The 22,772-nt window shown below is 49.9% G+C and overlaps 8 protein-coding genes across 8 annotated transcripts; 3 read left to right on the top strand and 5 right to left on the bottom strand.

Moving 5' to 3' along the window:
* Window positions 1-113: 113 nt before the first annotated feature.
* Asppvi_010468 (40S ribosomal protein eS28) lies at window positions 114-676 on the top strand (the record flags this gene model as incomplete). Its single annotated transcript, XM_043306313.1, has 3 exons — window positions 114-174; window positions 247-330; window positions 615-676. 3 exons carry the CDS (start codon window positions 114-116, stop codon window positions 674-676), a joined length of 207 nt encoding a protein of 68 aa, XP_043162248.1.
* Window positions 677-1,668: 992 nt separating this feature from the next.
* On the bottom strand, window positions 1,669-5,180 carry msh3 (mismatch repair protein MSH3; the record flags this gene model as incomplete). The annotated part of the gene is made up of 3 exons (XM_043306314.1): window positions 1,669-3,150; window positions 3,214-4,310; window positions 4,388-5,180. 3 exons carry the CDS (start codon window positions 5,178-5,180, stop codon window positions 1,669-1,671), a joined length of 3,372 nt encoding a protein of 1,123 aa, XP_043162249.1.
* Window positions 5,181-5,874: 694 nt separating this feature from the next.
* On the bottom strand, window positions 5,875-7,695 carry Asppvi_010470 (uncharacterized protein; the record flags this gene model as incomplete). The annotated part of the gene is made up of 1 exon (XM_043306315.1): window positions 5,875-7,695. The coding sequence occupies one exon, from the start codon at window positions 7,693-7,695 to the stop codon at window positions 5,875-5,877; it is 1,821 nt and encodes a 606-aa protein (XP_043162250.1).
* A 650-nt stretch (window positions 7,696-8,345) lies between these two features.
* Window positions 8,346-9,585, bottom strand: Asppvi_010471 (Rab geranylgeranyltransferase subunit beta BET2; the record flags this gene model as incomplete). The annotated part of the gene is made up of 5 exons (XM_043306316.1): window positions 8,346-8,388; window positions 8,443-8,567; window positions 8,620-9,071; window positions 9,142-9,427; window positions 9,487-9,585. 5 exons carry the CDS (start codon window positions 9,583-9,585, stop codon window positions 8,346-8,348), a joined length of 1,005 nt encoding a protein of 334 aa, XP_043162251.1.
* Window positions 9,586-13,197: 3,612 nt separating this feature from the next.
* Asppvi_010472 (putative Rho GTPase activator (Bem2)) lies at window positions 13,198-15,328 on the top strand (the record flags this gene model as incomplete). The annotated part of the gene is made up of 4 exons (XM_043306317.1): window positions 13,198-13,729; window positions 13,798-14,470; window positions 14,523-14,617; window positions 14,667-15,328. 4 exons carry the CDS (start codon window positions 13,198-13,200, stop codon window positions 15,326-15,328), a joined length of 1,962 nt encoding a protein of 653 aa, XP_043162252.1.
* Window positions 15,329-16,283: 955 nt separating this feature from the next.
* Window positions 16,284-17,015, bottom strand: Asppvi_010473 (ribosome biogenesis protein RRS1; the record flags this gene model as incomplete). Its single annotated transcript, XM_043306318.1, has 2 exons — window positions 16,284-16,887; window positions 16,957-17,015. 2 exons carry the CDS (start codon window positions 17,013-17,015, stop codon window positions 16,284-16,286), a joined length of 663 nt encoding a protein of 220 aa, XP_043162253.1.
* Window positions 17,016-17,381: 366 nt separating this feature from the next.
* Asppvi_010474 (mitochondrial 37S ribosomal protein mS29) lies at window positions 17,382-18,973 on the top strand (the record flags this gene model as incomplete). The annotated part of the gene is made up of 2 exons (XM_043306319.1): window positions 17,382-18,015; window positions 18,102-18,973. 2 exons carry the CDS (start codon window positions 17,382-17,384, stop codon window positions 18,971-18,973), a joined length of 1,506 nt encoding a protein of 501 aa, XP_043162254.1.
* A 690-nt stretch (window positions 18,974-19,663) lies between these two features.
* Asppvi_010475 (uncharacterized protein) lies at window positions 19,664-22,519 on the bottom strand (the record flags this gene model as incomplete). Its single annotated transcript, XM_043306320.1, has 1 exon — window positions 19,664-22,519. One exon carries the CDS (start codon window positions 22,517-22,519, stop codon window positions 19,664-19,666), a length of 2,856 nt encoding a protein of 951 aa, XP_043162255.1.
* Window positions 22,520-22,772: the final 253 nt, after the last annotated feature.

Genomic DNA, 22,772 nt, shown 5'->3' on the forward strand with positions numbered 1-22,772 from the left:
AGTCCACCACACCACTCTACCCGTACGGCCTCATCTAACCCACCGAACGCCGCCATCTTCCCTTCTATCCCGTCAAGTCAACCCTCTCGCTGTCGTCGAGCCCAACCTCCAAGATGGATTCCGCCAAGCAGCCTGTTAAGCTCGTCAAGGTGACTCGTGTTCTCGGCCGTACCGGTACGTGATCTTCAATCTACAAAACAATGACGGATGTCGCGTGGAATTCGGTATAATAACTGCTCGCTTTAGGCTCCCGTGGTGGTGTCACCCAGGTCCGCGTCGAGTTCATGGACGACACTTCCCGCAGCATCATCCGTAACGTCAAGGGTCCAGGTATGCGATTTCCGTTGAGCGATTGATTTTTGGAGGTTTTTTCTTTCGGTGGTCCTCGTATCCCGGCCGACAATCCGATTGCGACAATTCGAGACGGAGAAAGAAACTGGTCATCTCGGTGCAAGAGCGAACGAAAAAGGAATGACTGCGAATGTGGATGCGACTGCAAGCCCAACCCATATTGAATCCGGATACCGGGGACCATCGGAAGAGGAAAACCAGGGCCGAATATTCAAGAAGTGCATGTGCATGTGCTAACTAGGAATCTTTGTCGCAACCTACAGTCAAGGTCGACGACATCCTCTGCCTGCTCGAATCCGAGAGAGAGGCCCGCCGTCTGCGGTAATTCCGCGTCGATTTTCTCGCCGAGTTGTCGTCTTTTATTCCCCTCTCGAGGCCGTGTACGTTTGCTTGCGTTGGAAATGATTCTGGGAGGTCGGGAAAGGCAAAAGTTTTTTCTAGCAATGAGAAATGCGTGGCTGGGTTCAACTTTGCATGGGCTGATGCGAACGAAACGGTTGTGATACTTTGGCTTTCCATCCAGATCTTTCTACATATCCTATCTGTCTTCGAGATATCAGGGAATAAAAGAGAGAGCCAACGGGGAAACCAAGCTCAACCCTTTCTAATGAAACGCAAAAAAATTTGAAAGCAACGATGCGCGAATGGACGGACTTTTCTACCTTGATCCCTTTTCTTCGTGCTGTCAACTTGTCGCTTGTCATACACTTGATCGCATTGCCCTTGTCGAAGGTGACACGCAAGTAGAATTTGTGCTCTGGTTGATCTTCCGTTCAGTTTCGCTTGCATGATATATGGGTTATAGACGATCTAGGTCGCTGTGAATCGAGGACAAATATATGACGATCACGCAACCACGTTCTCCTTGCATCCAGACTGGATCTAGGGCTTCCCTGCAGGTGAGGGTTGGGACAAAATTGAGACTGCATTGATAAGAGGTGTTCGTCGTGACTCGCTGCGCAAGTCCAACCTCTCCTAAATGCAAGTCGAAATGAGTCTCTACCTTTTTCCCAGTCAAGAACAAGCTAACCGACCCCTACTACGTTGCGGCTTAACAAGCCCCGAATACTGATGTAGTAGGGGTCGGTTACGTCCCGTGCAATGATCGCCAGCCCTTGATATTGATTGTAATGCGTAGTAGCTTTCGACCTAAGTCTACATTACCGGTTTGACCGATTGTCAACGTGAACTAACTACGATGGCATATAAGCTGAACATACGGAGTAAGGATGATGATTGAGCCCGATCTATGTGGTCGCTATATTTACAGTAGTTCATGCCAATTCCCCGAAAAATTTCGCCGGTCTGCAAGTCGACCTAGAGCTGCTCCGCGTTGCTGATGAGCCGTTCAAAGAAGTCCTCATCCCCCTTGGCAGGATCCTCCATCAATCCTCCAACAGCCGTAAGAAGTCCGGCAAGTCGACGACGGCGAATCCGCTCTTCTAGCTCCGCGCTCTTCTGCTTGGCCACTTCGAGTAACGGCGCTGGTAGTTTCGCCAACCGCGCCACGTTCAATCCGTAACTGCGATGCGCCACACCCTCTCCGACCTCGTAGAGGAAGGTGATCTCTTCCTCCTTGCCAGACCCGGACTCGGTGAATCGCATGTGCACGTTGCGAAGTTCGTGGTCCGGGAAGGACTGCGCCATATTGGAAAGATGCTGATAGTGGGTGATAAAGAGGGTCAGGCTTCGGATCGTCCGTACAATGTAATCCAGAACCGCCTGCGCGATGGCAACCCCGTCATGAGTAGACGTACCCCGGCCCAACTCATCAAGGATGACCAGCGAACGGGGCGTTGCCTGCTTGAGGATGTCTGCCGTTTCCGACAATTCGACCATAAAGGTTGATTCACCTGCCAGCATGTTGTCGAAAGCTCCCATGCGAGTAAATACGGCGTCCAGCATGCCGAGCTTCGCTGACTGAGCAGGCACGTAGGAGCCAATCTGCGCCATAATGGCAATCAGGGCTATTTGCCGCACATAACTGGACTTGCCGCCCATGTTCGGACCAGTGACGAGGAGGGCACGAGTCTTGTCACTGTCCAGATCAATATCGTTGGGAACATAGCGGTCGAGCAGAAGTTGCTCCACCATTGGATGGCGCCCCTGTTCCACGTGAATACACGTTTGGTCGGTATACTCGGGCTTCACGTATCCTGGCTGGCTAGCAATTGCCGCCAGTGATAGCAAACAGTCGAGCGTCGCTAGAGACTGGACGCAGTCACGGAAAGACTGATAATTAGCCGCTATCTCGGCCAAAAGAGCCGCGAATGCTTGGTCGCACGCTGCAGCCAGCGCTTCCTTGTGCTGATCTCGTTGCCGTAATAGCTGAATGACCTCTGGCGTATGGAATCTAGAAAGCTTCTTCGTCCCGCTCACCTTGACCCATGATGCTGGCACTCGTTTGATGGCCGCTGCAGTGTTTTCAACCTCGATCAGATACTCAATCCCGGACGAAGTAACGTAAGTCACCTTCGGCCACTTGAGGATCCCGGCAGCGACAGAGCGATGTTCATCTAATTCGTGTTCGACGCTGGCGATCCCGAGCTTGTGTTCGCTAATTTCTTCTGTTTCCTCCGATTCCCGAAAGAACTCATACTTGTCGTCGTTTCGCGCCGCATGCAAATTGATCCTGTTCAGGAACTTGACAACATCTTCCAATATTGACGGCAGTCGAGCAATAGCCTCCCCGAGAACTGGCGATGTGAAGCCGGAGTCCTCGGGGGTCTTGACGTCAACGTACTCCTGTGCAATGGTCTGCAGCGTCTGGAGAACGGTGAGGAGCTCTGGGCGCGTGCACTGCTTCCTCGTTAGTAAAAAAATCCGCTGCAGGTATATCAAGTCTCATGTACATGTACATACCTTTCCATAGTAGATCCGAATCAGATTCTTCTCTAGATCGCTCTTGATCTTTCCCAGCAATATCTTCAGTCTCTCGACTTGGACAGTCCTGTCCGGACTCTTCAGCTCCTCAACGGCATTCACCCTTTCCTCCAGGCGCTCCTTGTCCAGCAAGGGCCGTCCGACCCATTTTCGAAGCAATCTCTGTCCGAATCTAGTTTGCGTTCGATCCATTGTCCAGAAAAGACTCCCTTTGGCCGAATGATCCGTCTGGTTCTGGTAAATCTCGAGGCTGACCAAGGTATTCGCATTCAGCATCATGTGTGATCGAGAAGAAAAGTGTTGGAAATACTTTGTGAGCTCGAAAATGTGCTCCAATCCGTACTGTGTCAGGTGCTCGATCATTGCCGAAAGACATACCGTCACCTGCTCCGGCAAATTAACCACCTTTTGGAGTAAGTTACTGGCTGGAGCATCGTCCGCAGTATTGGCTGCCTTCAGTTTTGCGGCATAGAAGTTTGCAACATGACTATGTGATTCGGCAACTGCGGTCTTCTTCTTAGCGACCCTATCCACGCGGACTTTGTCGCCAAACGTATTCAGCTTGCTACCAGAGAGATGTTGCACGAGTTTCTCTGTAGCCTTGGACAGTTCTCCGACAATGACAACTTCGCAAGGTGCGATATGAAGTAATCTAGTTTCCACCTCACTTCTCATAAATCCATCCTCGAAGTCATCGTAGATGATGTCACCGGTATTCGGCTGGACAGCGACGATACCAACATGTACCTTTTCGTCGTTGCCCCAGCCCTTTGCATTTGTTTCGGTAATGCATAGCATGTACCCGGTAGCCGGGGAAGCACCGCCTGATGCAGCAGGCGTAGCGCCATCCAACCCCTCAACATCGTCTACGTAAGTACCCTTCGTGTATAGGTTGGTAAGTTTTCGGGAGAAAGGAGCATTGCGATTGTCTCCAGCAGCCTTGAGAGCGGCAGTTTCCAACTGCCTCACCACGCCGACCTTGTATCCAGCTGTTACGAGGCGCTTTACATGCACATGTAATCGGTGGACTGGTATACTAGCGGATGCGAAGCGATCGAGATGAGCTTCGGAGGGATCTGTTGGCAATTCGGCGCCCTTTAGCAATCATATCCACAATGCAGGAAAACAGAAAAATTATTTTGAACTGACTTACGTTCATCAAACCTCATTTTGCCAGGTATGCATACAATACTCAATTCCTTAGCGGCAATCCTCGCATCCTCGCCAAAGAAACGAAACTTGTAGCCCACCTCAATCACCAAAACTGTGTCCATATGCTTGCGCTTGATCTCAATCACTTGCTTCTCCAGCGGAGTCAGCTTGCTCCCACCCTTCTTTGACGCACCTTTCCCCTTTGACCGGGGCGGAGGTGCGGGTTCATCATCCTCATCGCCTTCCGCAACTTCCTCCGCACCAGAAGGAGCCTCAGTCGCGGCATTCCTACCTATCCCGATAAGGCAGTCAGCTCCTCCCAGCTTCTTAACAAAAAGTCGGTGTAGTTTCTCGCGTTCCAGCTGCCGCTGCCTCGCTTCCGGATCGCCTGGTTTCTCGATGATTGCATCATCAGCAGGAGAGCTCGCAAACTTGTAAAGATTGGTGCGCTGGCTGCTGCTTGATGAAGGGTCTGGTCTGCGTGCAGCATTCGACGCTTCGTTGATATTGCGTCCAAACCCGTTCGCGGAATCAACTCCGTTCGTTTTGACCCGCTTCGGAGCCCGAACCACTATATCCTCATCCTCGTCGTCCACCAAATCATTTTGATCCCTTGTGGTTTCACGCAGCGGCATTTCTGCCTTTTTCTGGCTCGTCGCTCGCCCATCTTCAAGCTCGTTCGTTCTCTTCTCGATTGCCGGCGCCCTCTTCGTGAAGAAGCTGGAAATGGTCTGTTGTTTACGCTTGAGGTTCTGTGACGATGGCGGTGATGACTGCGATGAATTTAGTGTCATTTTACGTCGCAAGAGTCGCTGTGGACTTCCGAGTCAAATGGTCAACGCGAAACAGGGTCAGATTCGAGGCGTGGGATTTGGCATCGCAAGTATAGAAGTGGCGATGAATCTTCCGATGTCTTTTGAGCGAGCGGTACCAGGGTGCACCTTATTGGAAAGCCTCTAGGTATTCCCTTCATTAATCAGCCAGATTCAAGGCTTCTAATTCTGTAGATGATTCCAAGCTGCGCTGGACACAAAATTATTTATTCCGCTGCGTCATGGAGCTTGACGCGTGGAGAACACGCTAACTTATCGTGCGCGCGATTTGATGTTAATGGTTGATTATCTAATCATCTAATCAAAGTATGAGTTATCGTATACAGACAATCGTACAGCGATGCTCCACCATGCAACTCCATCCTACCGGACCCCGAGGCTCTGCTCCCTGTCAAAATGTATAATAGTACAAAACCATTGAAGTAACTGAAAAACACGCTCGTAGCAAAGAGGAGATTCTGAGCCTTGAACCATGTGCCTTCTTTGGAGACAGAAGTCTGTGTGGATACTGGATGATAGCAAGTGCTAATATATAAATAAACAGGTCAACGATTCTGTGGCGGGCAAGGGTCAGTTATTCACGTTCAAGCGTGCCACAACAGATGCGATTTGTGAGAGAATGATGTCGTTGGAGAAGATGTCTTCGTCGCAGAGACTAGAGAGAACTCGTGTCCAAGTAGAGTTGCTCAAAGTCGTCTTCCTCAATGTCTGATATAGTCGCCTCGGGCGATGTAGAGCGTGTCGTAGAGTGCAATCGGGAGGGATTACGACTATTAGCATCAAATATTGGGTTCTCAGTGGGCAGCTTAGGGGCTGAGATAACCAAGGGGTTGAACGTATATCCGGCGTAGAAGCCATGACTCTCAAAAGGACTCAGTCCGTTGCTTTGGGCTCCTTCGAAGAAATACTGCGGTGCATAACCTGTATCGCCTGCGTGCTGCAAGCTAATCGACGATTGCCACAGTAGAGGGGATTTACCACGGCTGTGAGCGTCTAGCATAGGGTCGATGTTTTCTTTCTCTGCAGAAGCATGAGCGAGCCTTCCCGAAGGTAATGGAGCCTTATTGTTCGAAAATCGGTTAACTCCCCTTTCAGCTGTTGCTCCACGCCGAGAAAGAGTTTCTCGAGAAGGACTTGATACTCCATAGCGCAGATATGGCTCATCGTAGCTGGATATGTGCTGGCTAGATTCGTCGTGGAAAACTGTGAACCCAGTTCGAGCTCTGGAGTCGAGCCCATTCACCGCCAGGCTGAATTCTTCCGTTTCATCTCCATAAGAGGAGTGGAGATTAATGCCGTATTTATATGGCAACCGAGCCCCAGGATTCCCCGAAGCCTGAGAGTCATATCTCACCAAGCCGTCTTCGCGCCTGATAGCCGTGCGTTTCGCAGCTTTCTTGCTCCTTTTCCGATCCTGTCCACGTGGAACATTGGAGTCAACTTGGGAAAGTGCACGCTTCGGGCGAGTGGCTCGTCTTTTAGGGATCGGAGTCTCTCCCTTGAGGGGACTGCTGTCTTCAACGTTGCCTGATATAACACGTTGCTTTCGCAGGATGCCTGTTGGCGAAAACACGAGTTCCGTGGGCTCCACACACATGGAGGTCTTTTCCATCATCTTAAGTATGCTTTCGTCTTTCTTCTGGTTGCGTTTACGCCTCATCTGCTCTGTGGCAGAGTCAAAAATATCCATGCCAGGCCACAGCACTCCCTTCAGTCTTGTCATTTCGTCCGCCCTCTCTTTGTCACCTCCGACTAGCCTGATGTAATCAAAGCTTCCATTGTCGTCAACAAAGGGGTCGTCATCGATGGAGCTGCTGGTCAGCGGTTGCAGATTGTTACCAGATCTGCTTTCTCTTTTCATCGACCGGCTCGGCGTGATTTGCGTGTTGGAGACACCCTCCTCTTCGGATTCAGAGCCAGGTTCCTGTTTACACTGGTTTGGTGCAAGCTCTTGGCGCGGATCGTTCGAATGCAGGGTATAGCCTGTTCGGACATGAAACTGAGGGTCAGGAACCGAAGATACAGCTGACGTTTCATCATGACTGGAAAGAGAAGCATTACCGCTCCTCACATCGGGTTCGCCGTTCAGATAAGGGTCAGAAAGGCGTGGGTCAAGGAACGCAGGTAAAGGTTGATGAGATGGAGGGCAGATAGCCCTAGGCGTATCTGTTGGTCCAGCGCCCCGTCGAGCAGTCGACGATGTAGCAAGTGCAAGCGTATTTCCATGAGACCTTCTTTTGCGAGCCTCCTTCGATGCCATCCGATCAGAAAGCAGTTTGGCCAAGTTGTTGGCCTTGTACCATTTGTCGTATTCATCGAGGAGGTTCCTGGCTTCAATTTCTTGATGGCTTCGCACTTGAAGTTTGAAGTAATGGGAAAGATGGGCCTTCGATGAGACGTGGGTCAACAAGTGAGACACATCGCTGAATCGAGCCCGTTTCGGACAGATGTTGCATTGAAGTGCTTCAGCATCCATCTTGGGCAAGTCGGAATGAAGGATCCAAGCGAGTTCTGAAAGGAAGTGACAAGTAAGAAATGTAGCCCGATAATTGCACGAACGGAAAAGACCAGAACAAAAATCCAAGATAGAAAGACTGGCCCTGACCGAGAACACCCCGCCTGATTGCAGAAGAAGTGACGAGGATGACCGATACTTGCCTTGAGATTCCCATTTGCCCCCCGAGCAGGTGATTAACGTGCGAAGGGATGTGCCTGCCACTTTCGACGTAGCGACGCAGACGTCGCTGCTTCGAGAAGGGGCTGCCTGTAATTAATTGACTGGATGTTTGTATTGGGAAGGGCCCATGTCTACAGCAGTCAACGATGAGGATGGATTGCAAACAATGCAGGAAACATTTTCGATTCAGCTCGTCAGCTATCTAGTAAAATGGAATTAGATTGTGCTCTGCGATACATTGTGCCACTGCGTCTTAACAGCCTATTATCAGGCAATTGTGGAATGATATGAAGCGGAAATAAGTCGCAGTGGCCATTTCTCTTCTCCTGCCTTGTATCCCATTGTCCATGGATGGCAAAGAACAACGGGTTATTAGATTGCAGGAGGTTGAATTGATTACGGTTGGGGATAATGCCGAGAGATTTGAGCTATTACCGGCTGAAAAGTTGCTACTTCTTCAAGTATTTCATTGTAACTGCTCTGGGCATACAACTACTTTGGGGTCAGCAAAAATGTGTCAAAGGAGAAATCGTGCAGGCGACTTACTAGACAGGATCTACTTCCTTGACGCCTTCGAATTTCAGGAGACTCAAGCCAGCAATTGCAAAGTGCGTATGGAAGACATCAACCATATTACCTGGACGGTCTCCGAAACCGCCAGCTTCCGGATCCTGCATAGAGTCAGTTCTGATGACACTCTGTTAGACAACGAGGCGAGCACACCTGACAGCGCAGAATATATGTAGCTAATTTGTGGCCATCGATCCAGTGCAGTCGGTCAATCATCGCTAAGCTGGACCCGACCCACCAACTGTAACAAGCATCTGGCAACTTCTCAGGACGTCCATTCAACCCACCATTGTCCAATTGTCTTTCGCTGAGCCAGCTACCAAGCCGATCCTTGTTCACAAGGTCCAAACGTCCAGCAATGGCCAACGTTCCCACGCAGGTGAAGACCTGTCCAGCGTGGGACTCGGCACCGGGACAGATGCCGTATCCTCCATCCAGGTTTTCACACTTCTGAATGTAGGCAACGGCTTTAGAGACATCGATCAAATCCAGAAGACCTAATAATGACAAGGCATTGAAGGCACCATAGACGAAACGGGTATCCAATTCACCCCATTCGTCGCCCATGAAGGAGCCCGTTGTCCTGTCCTGTAGCCCTGCGATGACTGCACTTGTTTAGTATGATCGAGGTGTGAATTGAAGATGACTACAAGGGAGTGGGAAGCAAAATCATACAAGATGCAACTTTCCGCTTGCCTCCCAGACCACGTTTTTCCAGCTCGTCCACCGCATCTAGGGTTACGAGTATCTGCACGGCTGAAACAGTGTAAAGCATGTGTGCATCATGGCCGGGTGCAGCTCCGAACCCGCCATTTTCTCGCTGACAGGAGAGAACAAAGTCGATGGTCTCTTCCCGAGAGAGAGCTTCCGGGAAGCCAAGAAGATGCAGGGCTGTCAAGCCCCAGTATACGCCGTTCAGACGAAGATGCTCTGTGAGCCAATATTCCAGCTCATCCCGTCTCTAGCGTCACCTGTCAACCATCCTCCCCATCATTAAGAGAAGATATAAGTATCACGCACGCTGTCCAGATTCCTGATGTACTCCACATGTTTCTGTACACACAACGTGTGATCTGGAAGACTGCCAACAGCTCTACCAGGACCCGAGACCAGAGACATCTTGAACGCCGGTCTGGAGAATTATTTTTACTCGGGAAGAATAGCTTGGTTAGTATTTCAGAGCTGGACGTCCTCTCTTATTAGCTCGGAATCAGGTTCGGTAGGCGAAGCAGATTCTGTGTGGTCCGCTCCACGGCTAGATAGATGGCAGAAGCATTGAAGGCACTCGAATTACACAGATTGTTCTCCGAGCGAACTGGCCATAAAAGGCTAGAGCATGATATAAATCAAATTTAATCGAAAAATGGACTAGAAAAAAGCCACAAGGGCAGCCAGGATTCAGAAGCTAACAAGACGCCTGGCTTCGCTGATTGTATTAGTATGGCTTAGGCGAATGGCAGCCTCCATGGAAAATTGCAAAGGGGATAAGGTAAATTTCTGCAGTGGAAGACCGCTACTCGCTAATTGGCAAAGGTCTTAATGTCACGTGACTTTGATACACCAAGCCATGCCCAGGGTCAAAGGGCGGGGCATGTTTCAGAAGGGGCATTCAAAGACAGGATCGCCATGCTCGCCAAGTCCCCATGCACAATCGAGTTCAAGAGCGGTGTGAAGTCATGTAAGTGTGAACCAAGTGAATATGTGAATCGTAATAATATCCAGACAATGTCAGCTTATTGTCTAATTTTCTGTTTCCATACGTCCACAGATTTATCTTTTGAACAGAAAGCCTTATGACTTCTGAGGAGGCTCTATATGGGCGACAGGATTAAGTAACCATCAACAGGTGCATACTAGATGGTTACTTTGTGTAGGCTACTTGCATAAGAAAGTTGATCAGAGAAGCTGCTCCATCCTACCACTACTGTTCTCTATCTTCAAGCACAAACTAGTCTGTCTCGGAGGACTCTCGTAACTATCAGCGACGTTCGGGTATATATCGAATCGTCGATAGTCTACTTCTTGCCTTCACTAATTTTGTGGGATGCCATGATCGCTTTGCGCACAGGATTGGAAGTCCCTGAGGCATTACTCTACTCCGAAACCTGATACACCAATAGAGTGAAAGATCGACATGGGCCTGTGAGAATCCAGCGGGGTAATGGAAATGTACTTACGTTTACAAAACGGCAGATTAATGGTAGTAAGTAGTAGATAGTAGATAGGTAGACACTGAAGACACCAGACTTTCGTGAGAAGCGAGACTTGAGACATTAGGACCTCTGGTATAATTTTCTTTTTTTATCGTGACCCACTGGGGTGTATCAATGATCTCTTTGACCCGTGGTTACGCATTTGTATGATAAACAGGAGCCAGTACGGAATACCATGGTACACATTCAATTCAGGTGATGCATACAGGTAGCTAAGGTCAGGTTGAAAAAACAGACTACTTCCTCTCTTGTGTGCATAAACTATGCTGATGATAACTCCCCCTTTCATATATCCATAAAGCAAATTATTAGGATAAAAAGTTAACGCTGGGCGATACTAACTTAATTTACTAGGCGCCATGTACCTTAGGTAGCCATCCATTCCGTCCTTCTGATATTGAATGCAACCTGGTGATTCGGCAAAATGAGTCAACTCGACCCTCCGGCAATATTTGGTTGACCAATCCATTGACCCAATCGCATGCCCTGAACCGGTGTGTACATCAGCCCGCCCAAGGCTCCAACTGTCAGAGCCAATTCTTTCGACCACTGGGAATTATCTTTCGGTGTGAGGAACAGTGGCTCTGTCCGGTGGTAGGCTGTTTGGTTGGTGCCTGTATGAATCCCCTGAAGTAAACAAAAAGCGAAGTTAGTAAAGAAGTCTTGGAGGATCTACAAGTAAAAGTATAGACGCTCAATAGCTGAGTCTTCATACTGCTTCAGAATTTAGTATAGAAAAGAATCATGAGAGTAAGATTCCATCCATAGTGGCCGTTGTATTAATCACAGAGCATGAAATAGTGCCCCAGACAACTCCATTGTACTCTGTACCATTGTGTTAAATGTTGATCATCAGCAGCCTTCTGCCATTTAATCGAGGATTGGCATCGCAATGACATAGCGTCATCAAACCAGCCACGGACACAGATGATCTCCTTTTAGGGAATATGCTTTATTTGTCTGGGTCCAAATTTCCATGACGATACTTCAAAAAAATGATCCTGATTGAATATTATTATTCACTGTTCTGACAAGCATGAAGCACGTACTCCAAAAAAAGAGGTGGCACCTGAAGTGCCCACTAGACATTTATAGATCCATAGAGCAATTTCCAATTCGCTGTCGTCTTCAATCGCCACTAATCCTCCCCCTTTTCTTAGCTTAACACGCAGCCGCGCTTGCATTATTATTATTGTCTTATCTAACTAGCGCCTGTCAAGGACTCAAGGAATGTGTCGTCGCTGCGACGAGCAAGTCAGCGAGACTACGAGATACCCATTAGATACTTAGTCTATCTACTACTCCGTACTCTTGTCTGTGCGGGACCCATCCATCCTCTTGTGTCCCTCCTGCTCCGTACTACTGCTATTGCTACCTTACTACTGTAAGCCCCTACTTACACAAGACCTTCCATTCTACTCATTCATAGCGAGGTTTCTTTCGTTTTTGCTTTTGGAGGAATTGTCACTCCTATCGGAATTCTTCCACTTCTCTTTGACAGTCCTTCTTTCATCTAGCCACTTGGAAACTGTCGTCGCGCTTCGCTTCTGTCTTTGTACTCTCTTCACCGACCGCCCCTCGATTCCACAAGGGGAAAAAAAAAAATTCCCACAAAACATACACAAAATTTTCAAGGCATTAATCAAGCGTACATTCGTTCAATAATCAGTGCCTATAACGTCGTGGGCAACGATTTGTGGATCGCTCGTCTTTAACTGCGATTGATGGAAAGCCACAGAGAATAGACCTGGGCAGAGAGCTTTCAAGAGTATGAGGGGTGACGCACTTTGGTAGGTCAGAATGGTGTCTTTGTTGAGCAAATTCAGACCAGACTCCCACTGTCTCTTGTGATGATCCCTTTCCTGGAAGGATGCGCTTCATCAATGGTTATCAAGGGGTTCGGATTATGTCAATGTCAGCTTTATTTATAGCTCGCCTTGATTCATTCTGAGACCCCTACATTCAGCCATGCTCCTTGCGGTGAAAGACATCATCCTACATACTTTTTATCTCTTCGTTACTCATACAGCCGGGTTTGCTCCTGACTATCTCACTAATGGTCGTGCGACTACTTGACAGATCTCAATCCCCGAACCATATTACCCCCTTCAACGGCGATCTGAACCGATAGTGGCCATCCGAGCATCGAGAGCAGTACTGGAAAGGCTGGTTCCGTTCCAATACTTTAATCAGAGTGATCTCAGAAAACTGTCTCTCTGGCGCCCCTTCCTCTCGGACATTTCTTGAAGGAAAGTCGAATTCGCTCCATCATCTGGACGACTGGAAAAGTGTCAGACGGTAAGTCCATAAGTCTGGGGCGGTTTACTTTATGTGTCCGCTCCCTGTGATTTACCTGTTGGTCAAAATCTCGCAATTTGTGCTGATCCATACTGTCGCACACAGATTCCCTCATAGAGCTTGCACATCCAGTGGGCACTTGATATATCACTTTCCCGCCCTGGCGTGTTTTCCCCGCGATACTCCTTCAGGTGAATTGGCGAACGACGGATATCTAAGAATGCCTTCGAGACAGTCCGCCGTTCCCAATCTAGATCTAAGCTCCTTCACTCTACAGGCGAATGCGAAGAACTCGTCTCCACTTACGCCCGGTGGCCAAAGCTCTGACAGAGCTAGTCCMCTCACACCCCGTTCTCCCAAATCGTCGTCCAGCTCGCCGTTCTTCAAGGGAGCGACCATCCGCCCTGTAACACAAGAGTCCAATAGCAAGTCGAGCAGTCCTACTTTTCCACTCTCCTCTGCTCAATCTGCGGAACCCACGACTCCTGGTTTCACAGCCATTCCTCCATATCCTCCTTCACCAAGGGATTCTCCCAAGCACAGTCGCGAACCGTCACGCTCTTTCTTTGCAAACCTCAAGGCGCCGAAAACAGCACACAGAGCCCAACGCTCAGACGGTTCGGGAAGTTCAAGTGACAAGCCCAAGAGCCGGGGCAGTTCCAGGGATCGCAGAACACAGATTGCGTCCAAATCGTACGAGTCGACGCCAGATCTTCCTGGTACAATCGAGCGCGCAGCCCAACAGGAAAATAGTAAGTGTCTCGCTTCATACAATGTACTGCGTTTTAGTTTTTATCTATGCTAATTCCAGCGCTGATAGACAGTGATACGGTCGAAAGCAAGAACCCTCAACCGCTGGAGACCAAAAAGGTTGGCAACGATCTTGAGACGGGAAATCCTGCGAAGAAGAACAAGCCGCGCTTCGCCAATATCTTGTCGCGTTCTCGTTCCATCAGGCTGGACGATTCCGCGTTAAACAGAATAGCCAATCGGCGTCCGTCAGCGACTTTAATGAAGCTTGAGGAAAGCAGCAAGCAGGAGGCGGAGATGACCCCCAAGACAGCTACGTCCCGACAAGACCGCGGCTTCAAGGGAGCCGGGAATGCTGCAGTGCGTACCTATGCCGTCGATCGCGCCGGAGAGCCAGGCAGTGGTCAGGTTCGAAAAGAAAGAAATCATGTCGGCTCAATGGTGCCATCCGCTTCACTAAGTCAGGTGTCAGGCGCCTCTGCTGCGCTGTTTAACAACCTCAAACAGTCTTCCAGTGGTGCTGCAGACAGACTTGGAAAGGCAGGAAAAGGATTCTTTGGGAAGATTACCAGGAGCGGCAGCACAAATGAACGTGAATTACTCAATGATGATAACTATGTCTGCTCTGTCATCAACCTCCCTCTTATCGAGCAGGCCAGACGGACACGCATAGCAAAGAAGCTGGAAGACTGCCGAGACAAGACTGAATTTTGGATGCCTGCTTTGCCATATCGTTGCATCGAGTGAGTTGCCGTCCTGTCGAGCTGGTCCTCATTTATACTAACGTCACATCAGCTATCTCAATTACAAGGGCTGCGAGGAAGAAGGACTTTACCGCGTACCCGGTAGTGGTAAAGAAGTAAAGCATTGGCAACGGCGGTTTGATACAGGTAAGCTAGGCTGGACAAGCTTTTCATGTCTCTATCGCTGACTACGCAGAACTCGACATCAATCTTTTTGATGAGCCAGATCTTTATGACATCAATATAATTGGATCTATGTTTAAGGCTTGGCTACGGGAGCTACCCGACGAACTTTTCCCGAAGGAAACCCAGGCCATGATCGCTGAAAAATGCGAGGGCGCAACCACCGCGCCGCAGTTGCTGAAGGATGAGCTTTCGAAACTGCCGCCCTACAACTACTACCTTCTCTTTGCAATCACCTGCCACCTCAACCTCCTGCACTCGTATGTCGATCAGAACAAGATGGATTATAGGAATCTCTGCATTTGTTTCCAGCCTTGCATGAAGATTGACGCCTTTTGCTTTCATTTCCTCGTATGCGACTGGAAGAATTGCTGGCAGGGTTGCTGGACCGAGAAAGAGTATCTGCAGATTGAAAGGGAGATGGACGAAAAGGAGAAGGCCGCATCTTCAAAGTCTGGAGCTGTTGATCACTCTTCTCTACCTTACTCGGATGCTAACGAAAGAGCCATATCTTCTTCCGGCAGTAGTCAAGCAGCTGCTGAGGATGAACCAACGTACCGTCCTGAGACGGCGAAGAACCGGAAACAGAAGCCMAAACAGATTGAAACTACACACACAAGGAGCATCTCCCAGCTTCCCGAGCTCGGGCCACCCTTGTCTCCGATTCAGATATGACGTTGATTCTCCGCTCAGGTCAATATTTGGTGAACTTAGCCGTTGTTGACACTGCTGGTCTGACAACTCTCAAGCTACATCTATCGTCCTCTTTCCAAAATTCTGCGATGCATTCTTCTTGACTCTTTCAGAAAGCATCCTGCTTAAGACACGGACTGGATCCGAGGTCAAACTAATCTTCTTGTGGTTGTACATTGACTTGACTTTTTCCAAGATCCTGCTTGCAGTTCGTGATTCTCCCTACTTCGCCATCTTGGTTTCTCTTTTCTGCGCACAAAGTCGCGGAAGAATGATCGAATCCAACATTTTCTGTGCACTCATCACTACGTTTTTCTCGTCTCTCAAATGTGGTACTTTTGCGAAAGAAGTGCATAGATCGGCGCCCTCGGAGTTGGTTTATGGGTTTTTTCATACGATTTTTTGGTTGTACAAATTGCCTCAGCTAACGTGCAGTATCCTGGTGGCCCGATTGTTTTGCGTACATGTTCTTGAAACGTCACATTTACTTTTCTTTTGCCATTTGATTCCCAGCTCGGAGCTTTTTCTCGATGTTTCTTATTTCCGTTGCGTGCATACCCCTTACGCTGTCATTCCTTACTTCCATTGTTTGTGCGCAATTTGTGTGCCTCTATCAGCCTCTTATTGTAAAATATCCCAACCGGAACTCTTATGCGTCAACCTGAGTACAAAGCCAAAACGAAGGTGAATGATCCCAACATGTAGATTTGCATTTGAGATCTCAAATGATCGGGGTATGATGCATTAATCTGATCTTGTTTTGTTTGGTCCAACAGTGATAATCCGTAAAAGTGATATAGACAATAGAAAGACCGGCGACTCCAATCCGAACTCCTGCTTTTGTTTGGCCAAGCCCAGCGTTTTGAGACACATAAAAGAAGAACAACGAACGAAAATCAGATCTTCGTCTAGTGCATCCGGAATAGTGTTTACTTGCTCATCCACCACCGGACTTGCGGGATCTCCGCTCATTAGATCTCATCTTCCTCTCGTTGCGGCGTATTCTCTCCTTGCGATCGGCACGCGACAGGCCACGGATCGAACTACCCTTAGCCGCCGCCTCTTCTTCCTTCTTCCAGTCCTTCTCTTTGACCTCTACCAGCCACTCATCATCCGACTTGTTTTTGCCCTTGTAGCCCCATCGGGGTACCCATTCACCCTTCTCTTCGTCGTAGACCAGCTTCTTGCGGCGCTCCTTGTCTGCCAGCGCAGCGCCGGGTTTGTTGCTATACTTGCCAATACCCTTCTTGCGGGCGAACAGCTCCCACTTGGTAGGTGGCTTGGGTGTGGGCAAGGGCTTGTGTCGGGGGAGTACAGTCGTTGGGGGAGGGAGGGTGAGGAGGACACCATTCTGTGCAGAAGACGTAATCGGGCAGGTAGTGAGGAGCTGGTTGAGGAGGGACTGGGTGCCGTCTCGCGCGATGGCCTTCAGAGAGACGTTCAAGGGCTCTGAGCGGGGGAGTTCAAGGGGGTTAGGATCATTGGCCATCAGATAGCCCAAGTCGAAAGTGTACGGCGTGGGTTTCGAGACTGTGACAGGGCTAGGGCATCGAAAGAATCAGTATCTGCAGTGAGGCGGTTACTGGCTTGTCAATGGGCATTGTACTCACAGTTTCTCGGGTTTGGGCTTAGCCTCAGACGCAGCGGTCGCCATTTCGACTTCAGTCATCGTGATAAGGGTACCAGTGCCGATTCTGAAGAACGGCGATATTATACCCGTGAGGTTGGAAAATGCGAGATGTAGACGATTATTATGGACCAGTATTATTCCCGATCGGAGTGGCCCAAAAAAAAGTTGCGGAATAAATTTTGGGAGGCCGCTTTAACCCATGTCCCGTTTCCACTCTTAGAACGGCCACGACGCTAAGCCCTAAATAGTAACAGGAGAAGTTCGAAAATGTTGCTCCGAGACCCCAACCGCATTGGAATTGATACACTCGGACAATCAACGGCAGCAGCCTTTCTCCCTCTTCTTCCAACGTTTCAGCAGCCTCCATTGACCGGTTAACGCTGGCCTCTGCGCCAGTGTGTCGCAATGGTTTCCTCTTTCTGCTGGAGCTGCTTGACGCGGCTTCGTTCGACAACTCGAGCTCTTCTCCCACCGTCGTTAGCAACACCCAGAGTAGCGGCATTTCACTCATCACCGGTGCAATATGCGAACCCGACAAAGAAGAAAGCCAGTCTTGATGGTCCTCCTAAGTACCGTCAGGCAAAGTCTGCCAAGATGAAGAAGAAGAAGCCCGTTGACAGGCCTCGTCCGCCGCCTGTGGGAGAACGCAAGGCGCTCCGGAAACGCATCGTTCTCAGTAACCCGAACGCTCTTGAGGTTGAGGGCATGCAGGACCTCACAGAAGAGACGATGGTGGATTCACGTCTTCGTGGAACGGTCCTGGGTCTGCCCCTGCCGCTGATCGATCCGTTAAGAGCTGTGCAGGCTTTCAAGCCCAAGCAGGGCTGGTCGATATTCCGCCGTCCCGGCACGGTGGTAAGACGGGAGACTGTGGAGCTGGGAAGACAATTTGACATGATCTCGGGTGAAGGCGAAGACAAGGGCAAGGTCATCAAGAAGATCGTTACTGGTGTGCGAGGAACGGGAAAGAGTGTGCACCTGCTGCAAGCCATGGCCATGGCGTTTACTAAGAAATGGGTCGTGTTTACTGTTCCTGAACGTATGTTACCACCCTGTTTACCTATACCCTGATCTTCTGTCTGCTTGATTGCTTGTTGGTGTACGTGGGCTTACAGAACATTCTAGCCCAGGACCTGGTCGTCGCACACACTGGCTACGCGCCTCTCTCTGACGAAGTCCCCAATCTATATGTCCAGAATGAAGCAACAGCTGCCCTCTTGTCTCGTACGGTCAAAGCGAACGAGGAGGTCTTGTCGGGGCTGAAGGTTTCTCGGGCGCATCCCGCTCTCGGCTCGGCTGTGAAACCCAGCATGAGCCTGGCAGAGCTTGCTACTCTTGGCATTAACGATCCCGCCGTCGCCTGGCCTGTCTTTGAGGCGCTGTGGGCTGAACTTACTGCAACTTCTGCATCTCCCGGCTACGACAAGGCCTTCAAGCCTCGCCCTCCGATTCTTGCTACTGTGGATGGCCTGGCACACTGGATGAAAGACACTGAATACCGAAGCGCTGACTTTGAGCCCGTTCATGCTCATGATCTTGTCTTCGTAAGACACTTTCTTTCGCTGTTGAAGCCCGGTGCTGGTCAGCCTACCCTTCCGAATGGGGGCATGCTGCTCTATGCCACTTCCGCTTCCAACAATCCTACTATCTACAGCTTCGAAGTTGCTCTCAAGCAGACAGCAGCGCGCCAGGCTGGTGTTAGTCCTTCCGCTCCCGAATTCCCTCAGGCCGATCCCTACAGCAAAGTTGACAAGCGCGTCCTTGACGCATTCGAGTCTCCTAAACCCGCCTCTGCTAAGGAGGGTGCTCTGGAGCTTCAGACTCTTGGCGGCCTTACAAGGGATGAGGCTCGAGGTTTCATGGAATACTTCGCACGCAGTGGACTTCTGCGGGAAAACGTCAATGACGAGTGGGTTGGGGAGAAGTGGAGCTTGGCCGGAGGTGGCGTTGTTGGAGAATTAGAGAAGCTGGGGAGACGGCTCAGAGTGATGGCCTAAACGACTCCAGGCAACGTCGTTTATTCATCTAGAGCTGCGCTGGTTGGGTTGCTGCGGCTCTATGTATAAACCTTTTGTGGCATCGAATTCCCGTCCATTGTGCTGTGCTATAAAGGATGGGGTTCGGCTTTCGTTAGAAATATGTGTACTTTACTGGATGTGTTAGGTTTCTTGTATCTCTGTATGCTATAATGGAATCTTCAAAAGATACAATCGACTTCCCTTCTTCAATCTGATGGTACGTCTCCTGTCATGATATCCTGGGCAACATCAGGAATTGCTTTTACCTTTGATGTAGACGCACCGAGCTCACGTAGTGTGCAACTGTGACGTGTACTACCGACAGCACAAGTCTTCATTCAAATTGAAAACCAGAAAAGCACCAGAGATTATAATGGAAGGCTCCTCCTCAACAGCCAACCCCAAACTGTGAACAATAGCAATCACAGTGGCGAAAGAAAACAAACTGAACCAAGCAGCTTCACGCGAGGTAATCTCAAAATATATAGAAAATTCACCCACCGCAATCAACAGAAACACAATACATGCACTGAATCTGATGCCTCTCAAGATGAACAGTCCCTGCTCGAGTCTCTGGCAAAGGAAGCACCTCAGGTCCCGCTGCCAATGTGTAGGAAGCTGGTGAAATGGCTCTGTTTCAGCTCTGGAGCTACTTCCGCGGAGCTTCTTCTAGAAATCGAAGTGTTGACGCTTGTGATATCCACTCTCTGCCCATTCCCCGCGGTACGGGCGTTTCCTTGTTGCCATATAATGCTCTAACTCCCAGTCAAACTGCTCTTCGGCCTCCGTTGCTCCAGGAAGTAGAGGTTGCTCACTGGCTGCAAACTCCTCCCTGTCGTCATCCGCTCCGTCCACCTGCGCCCCGATAGGTTTCGTCTGGGTCCCGAGTGCCCTCGTAGACGTACCCTGACTCGGATCGGGACTGGTATCTGGAGTTGGATCACGAGGTGCCGCGCTCAGCGGCGGGTACTGGGGAGGCTGCTGCGGAGCATCGTCCTCATCGCTCGACTCGTCCTCGTGTTCTCCGTCACAAGCGCATTGTCGACCCAGCTGCCTGAGCATACCCTTTTCCGTCATGGGCGACTCAGTGTAGGAAATGAGGATTTCCTTTCCCTTGGGAATATCTTCTTTTGCCCATACAAATACACGATTTGGCACGCCGCCGAAATCGAATCCCCACTGTGCGTTATGCTTTTCTGGGCAGGCATGATTGAACAGGCTGAAACCTGGATAGAGATACAGCACTCGAAATGACGGGTCATAGCTTTCAAAGCTTTCTCTGTCTTTAGTCATTTCTCGTTGCTTTTCTGGGTCGTCAATCTCCTTCCGCCTAACAATCTTCTTGGCTGGCTCTTTGCTCATCTTCAGGGCCGGTACATCAGCCCAGGGAATCGCGTTGATCAGCAATTTCCTTAGCACGACCTGAATGACCCAGGTGTCGAACGAAAAGTCGGCAAATATGTCTACGCCCAGCTGCATGAGAATGTCGAATGGGACCTGGATGTTGGCAGCCAATGTGAACGGAAATGCTACTTTCTCATCAGTCCGGTCCAAATTATCCTCAAGGATCAAGAGTTCGTCAATCTCGTGCGCCAAGAGGTTTGGGTCGTGCAACCTTTCGCGCCTCTCGAGTGTGATGTCAAACACTTCCCTGAGGAGAAGGCTCAGCAATGTTCCATGGGCCTCATTTGTGTGACTGAAGTAATGATAATCTTTATGATTACCCCATTGCATCAAGTATGGGCGCATAGCATCATGCAGCCATTTCCAGTTTTTCCCACAGGCCCGAAAATGATAAAACTTCCGCGCAATCTCGGAGCATGTCTTGGGCCCAGGACCTGGGGGACAGTAGCTTAGCGGTATAGCTTCTTTCCCATCGAGCAGAAAGCATTTGCATGCGGCCTTGTCCTGTCCGGCTTTGATCTTCCTGATCCGTTCTTGGTCCTCTTCCGGCCACGCGGCATCAAGCTCTTTGTAACAGTTGTCGCATCGTGGTGTTCTTGCGCTGTATTCACACCGATCCGATGGCAGCCTGCTCACGCCGAGATGTCCCCGCATTGCCGGCTCCTCGACGAAAATCATCTGTCCTTTCTTGATTTTTTCGGTTGCAAACACCCCTAGCGCTGTGGCGGAATTCTTTGCTGGCTTGAGGCGCTCAACCGATTTGACCTTGCATTTCCTCCAAGGGAGGGCTTGATTGTTTCCGAAGAGCCTTTGGTTCAATTCATCGAGGAAATCTTGGTCGGTCCGATGTTTGTCACACGATTCATACGGATATAGCCTTTCCGCCGAAACCTTTCCTGCCCTGGACTCGTGAAACCAAAGCTTTCTTGCCTCCTTTTCATTGTGAGACTGCTCGAAATAAGCCTCCATCACCTCGTTACGTCGTTCGAAAGGTCGCCTATCGCGGTCTGGCATGATAACCCTTTGAGGAAGGTATTTATCCATGGCCTTGCAATCCTCTCGGGCTTGAAGCGCTGCGAGACTGAGGCTGATGATGTTATGGAGCGCCTTCCGAAGGGTTGGGATGAAGTAGTTAATCCCGTTAGATTGGCGCATTTTTTCCACCTCTGGCGGGATGGCTTCCGTGTCACTGTTCATCCCTGCCAGGATATGCTGAGAGATCGCGTGCCAGATTCGGGGGTAAAGCCCGGGTTGGCGGTTTCTGCACCGAGCATCGACAAGCACCTCGCAGAGGAGCTGGGCTCGGTAGGCATCTCCGATCGCAAGGTCAAAGAAGGCCTGCTTGTAGTGGCAATAGCCACGGCTGACCCAGTATGTAGGGTTGTATGGGCTGAGTTTAATGGCCCAGGTGTACATGTCCAACGGGTTCAACTCATCGCCCGGGTAGATTCTCCAGCCCCGCGGCTTCCCTGTGGATATCTTCCAATGTCCGAGGTCGCTTCTGGAAAAGAGTGTCAGAGACTTTCGCTCATATTCGTAAAGACGCTGGCGCAAGACTTGCGAAGTCCCAGTCTGGACTTGGTTTCGGTCCCTAAGCTCCTGCTTCAAGATTGCAACTGTCAATTGGCGGGAAGTCATTACATCCTTGCCTCGAATAAGGATGGGACCAGTATTAGGCATATGCCCCCAGTCTTCCAAGATATCATCGAGCCGCCACTTCGCCTGGTCCATCCCCATCTGTGTCCATTTAGCTTGCCATTCGGACTCTGCCATGGGGTACATGTGCTCCAACAGGAGAAGCTCGTACACCTCTAAGGCGAGTCCTTCCGTGTGCTCCATAGCCCTTGTATCGTCATCATCATCAGGCCGACGAAAAGGGTGCTGGCCTAGGCCTTCCAAGTACTGTCGGAGTTTTTGAGTGGGACGATCCCACAAGATGCGTGCTAGTTTTGCATCTTTCGATTCCACATATGGCGCCCAGTCGATCTCTTGGAACTCGTCCGGCCTGGGCGGGAACTCCGGTGCGTCAACCACCTCACGAGGCGGATGGGACAGGAAGACTTCTGTCCACCATGCCTGGGCTCTTTCGGGATCTGAAGGAGGATGGAGACCGGGGGCCATTATTTCAATAACAAACAGCAGGGGTTGTGTAGGACAAGTTGGTATGGCTGATCAATGGTTGAACGATGCAAGTCAGTCTTGTCATTCGATAGAACATTGTATATATCTAATTCTTCTCGATGGCCAGCAATGACAGAGGGCATGTCGAATATTTAGGGCAACAAAGAACCCTTCTTCCAAGGACCGGGCAACAGATGCTTAAAAGGGTGTTTCTTTCAGGGATACGTAACACATTAGACTTTCGAAAGTCCAG

Source organism: Aspergillus pseudoviridinutans (genome assembly GCF_018340605.1).
Source record: "Aspergillus pseudoviridinutans IFM 55266 DNA, scaffold_8, whole genome shotgun sequence".
NCBI lineage: Eukaryota > Fungi > Ascomycota > Eurotiomycetes > Eurotiales > Aspergillaceae > Aspergillus > Aspergillus pseudoviridinutans.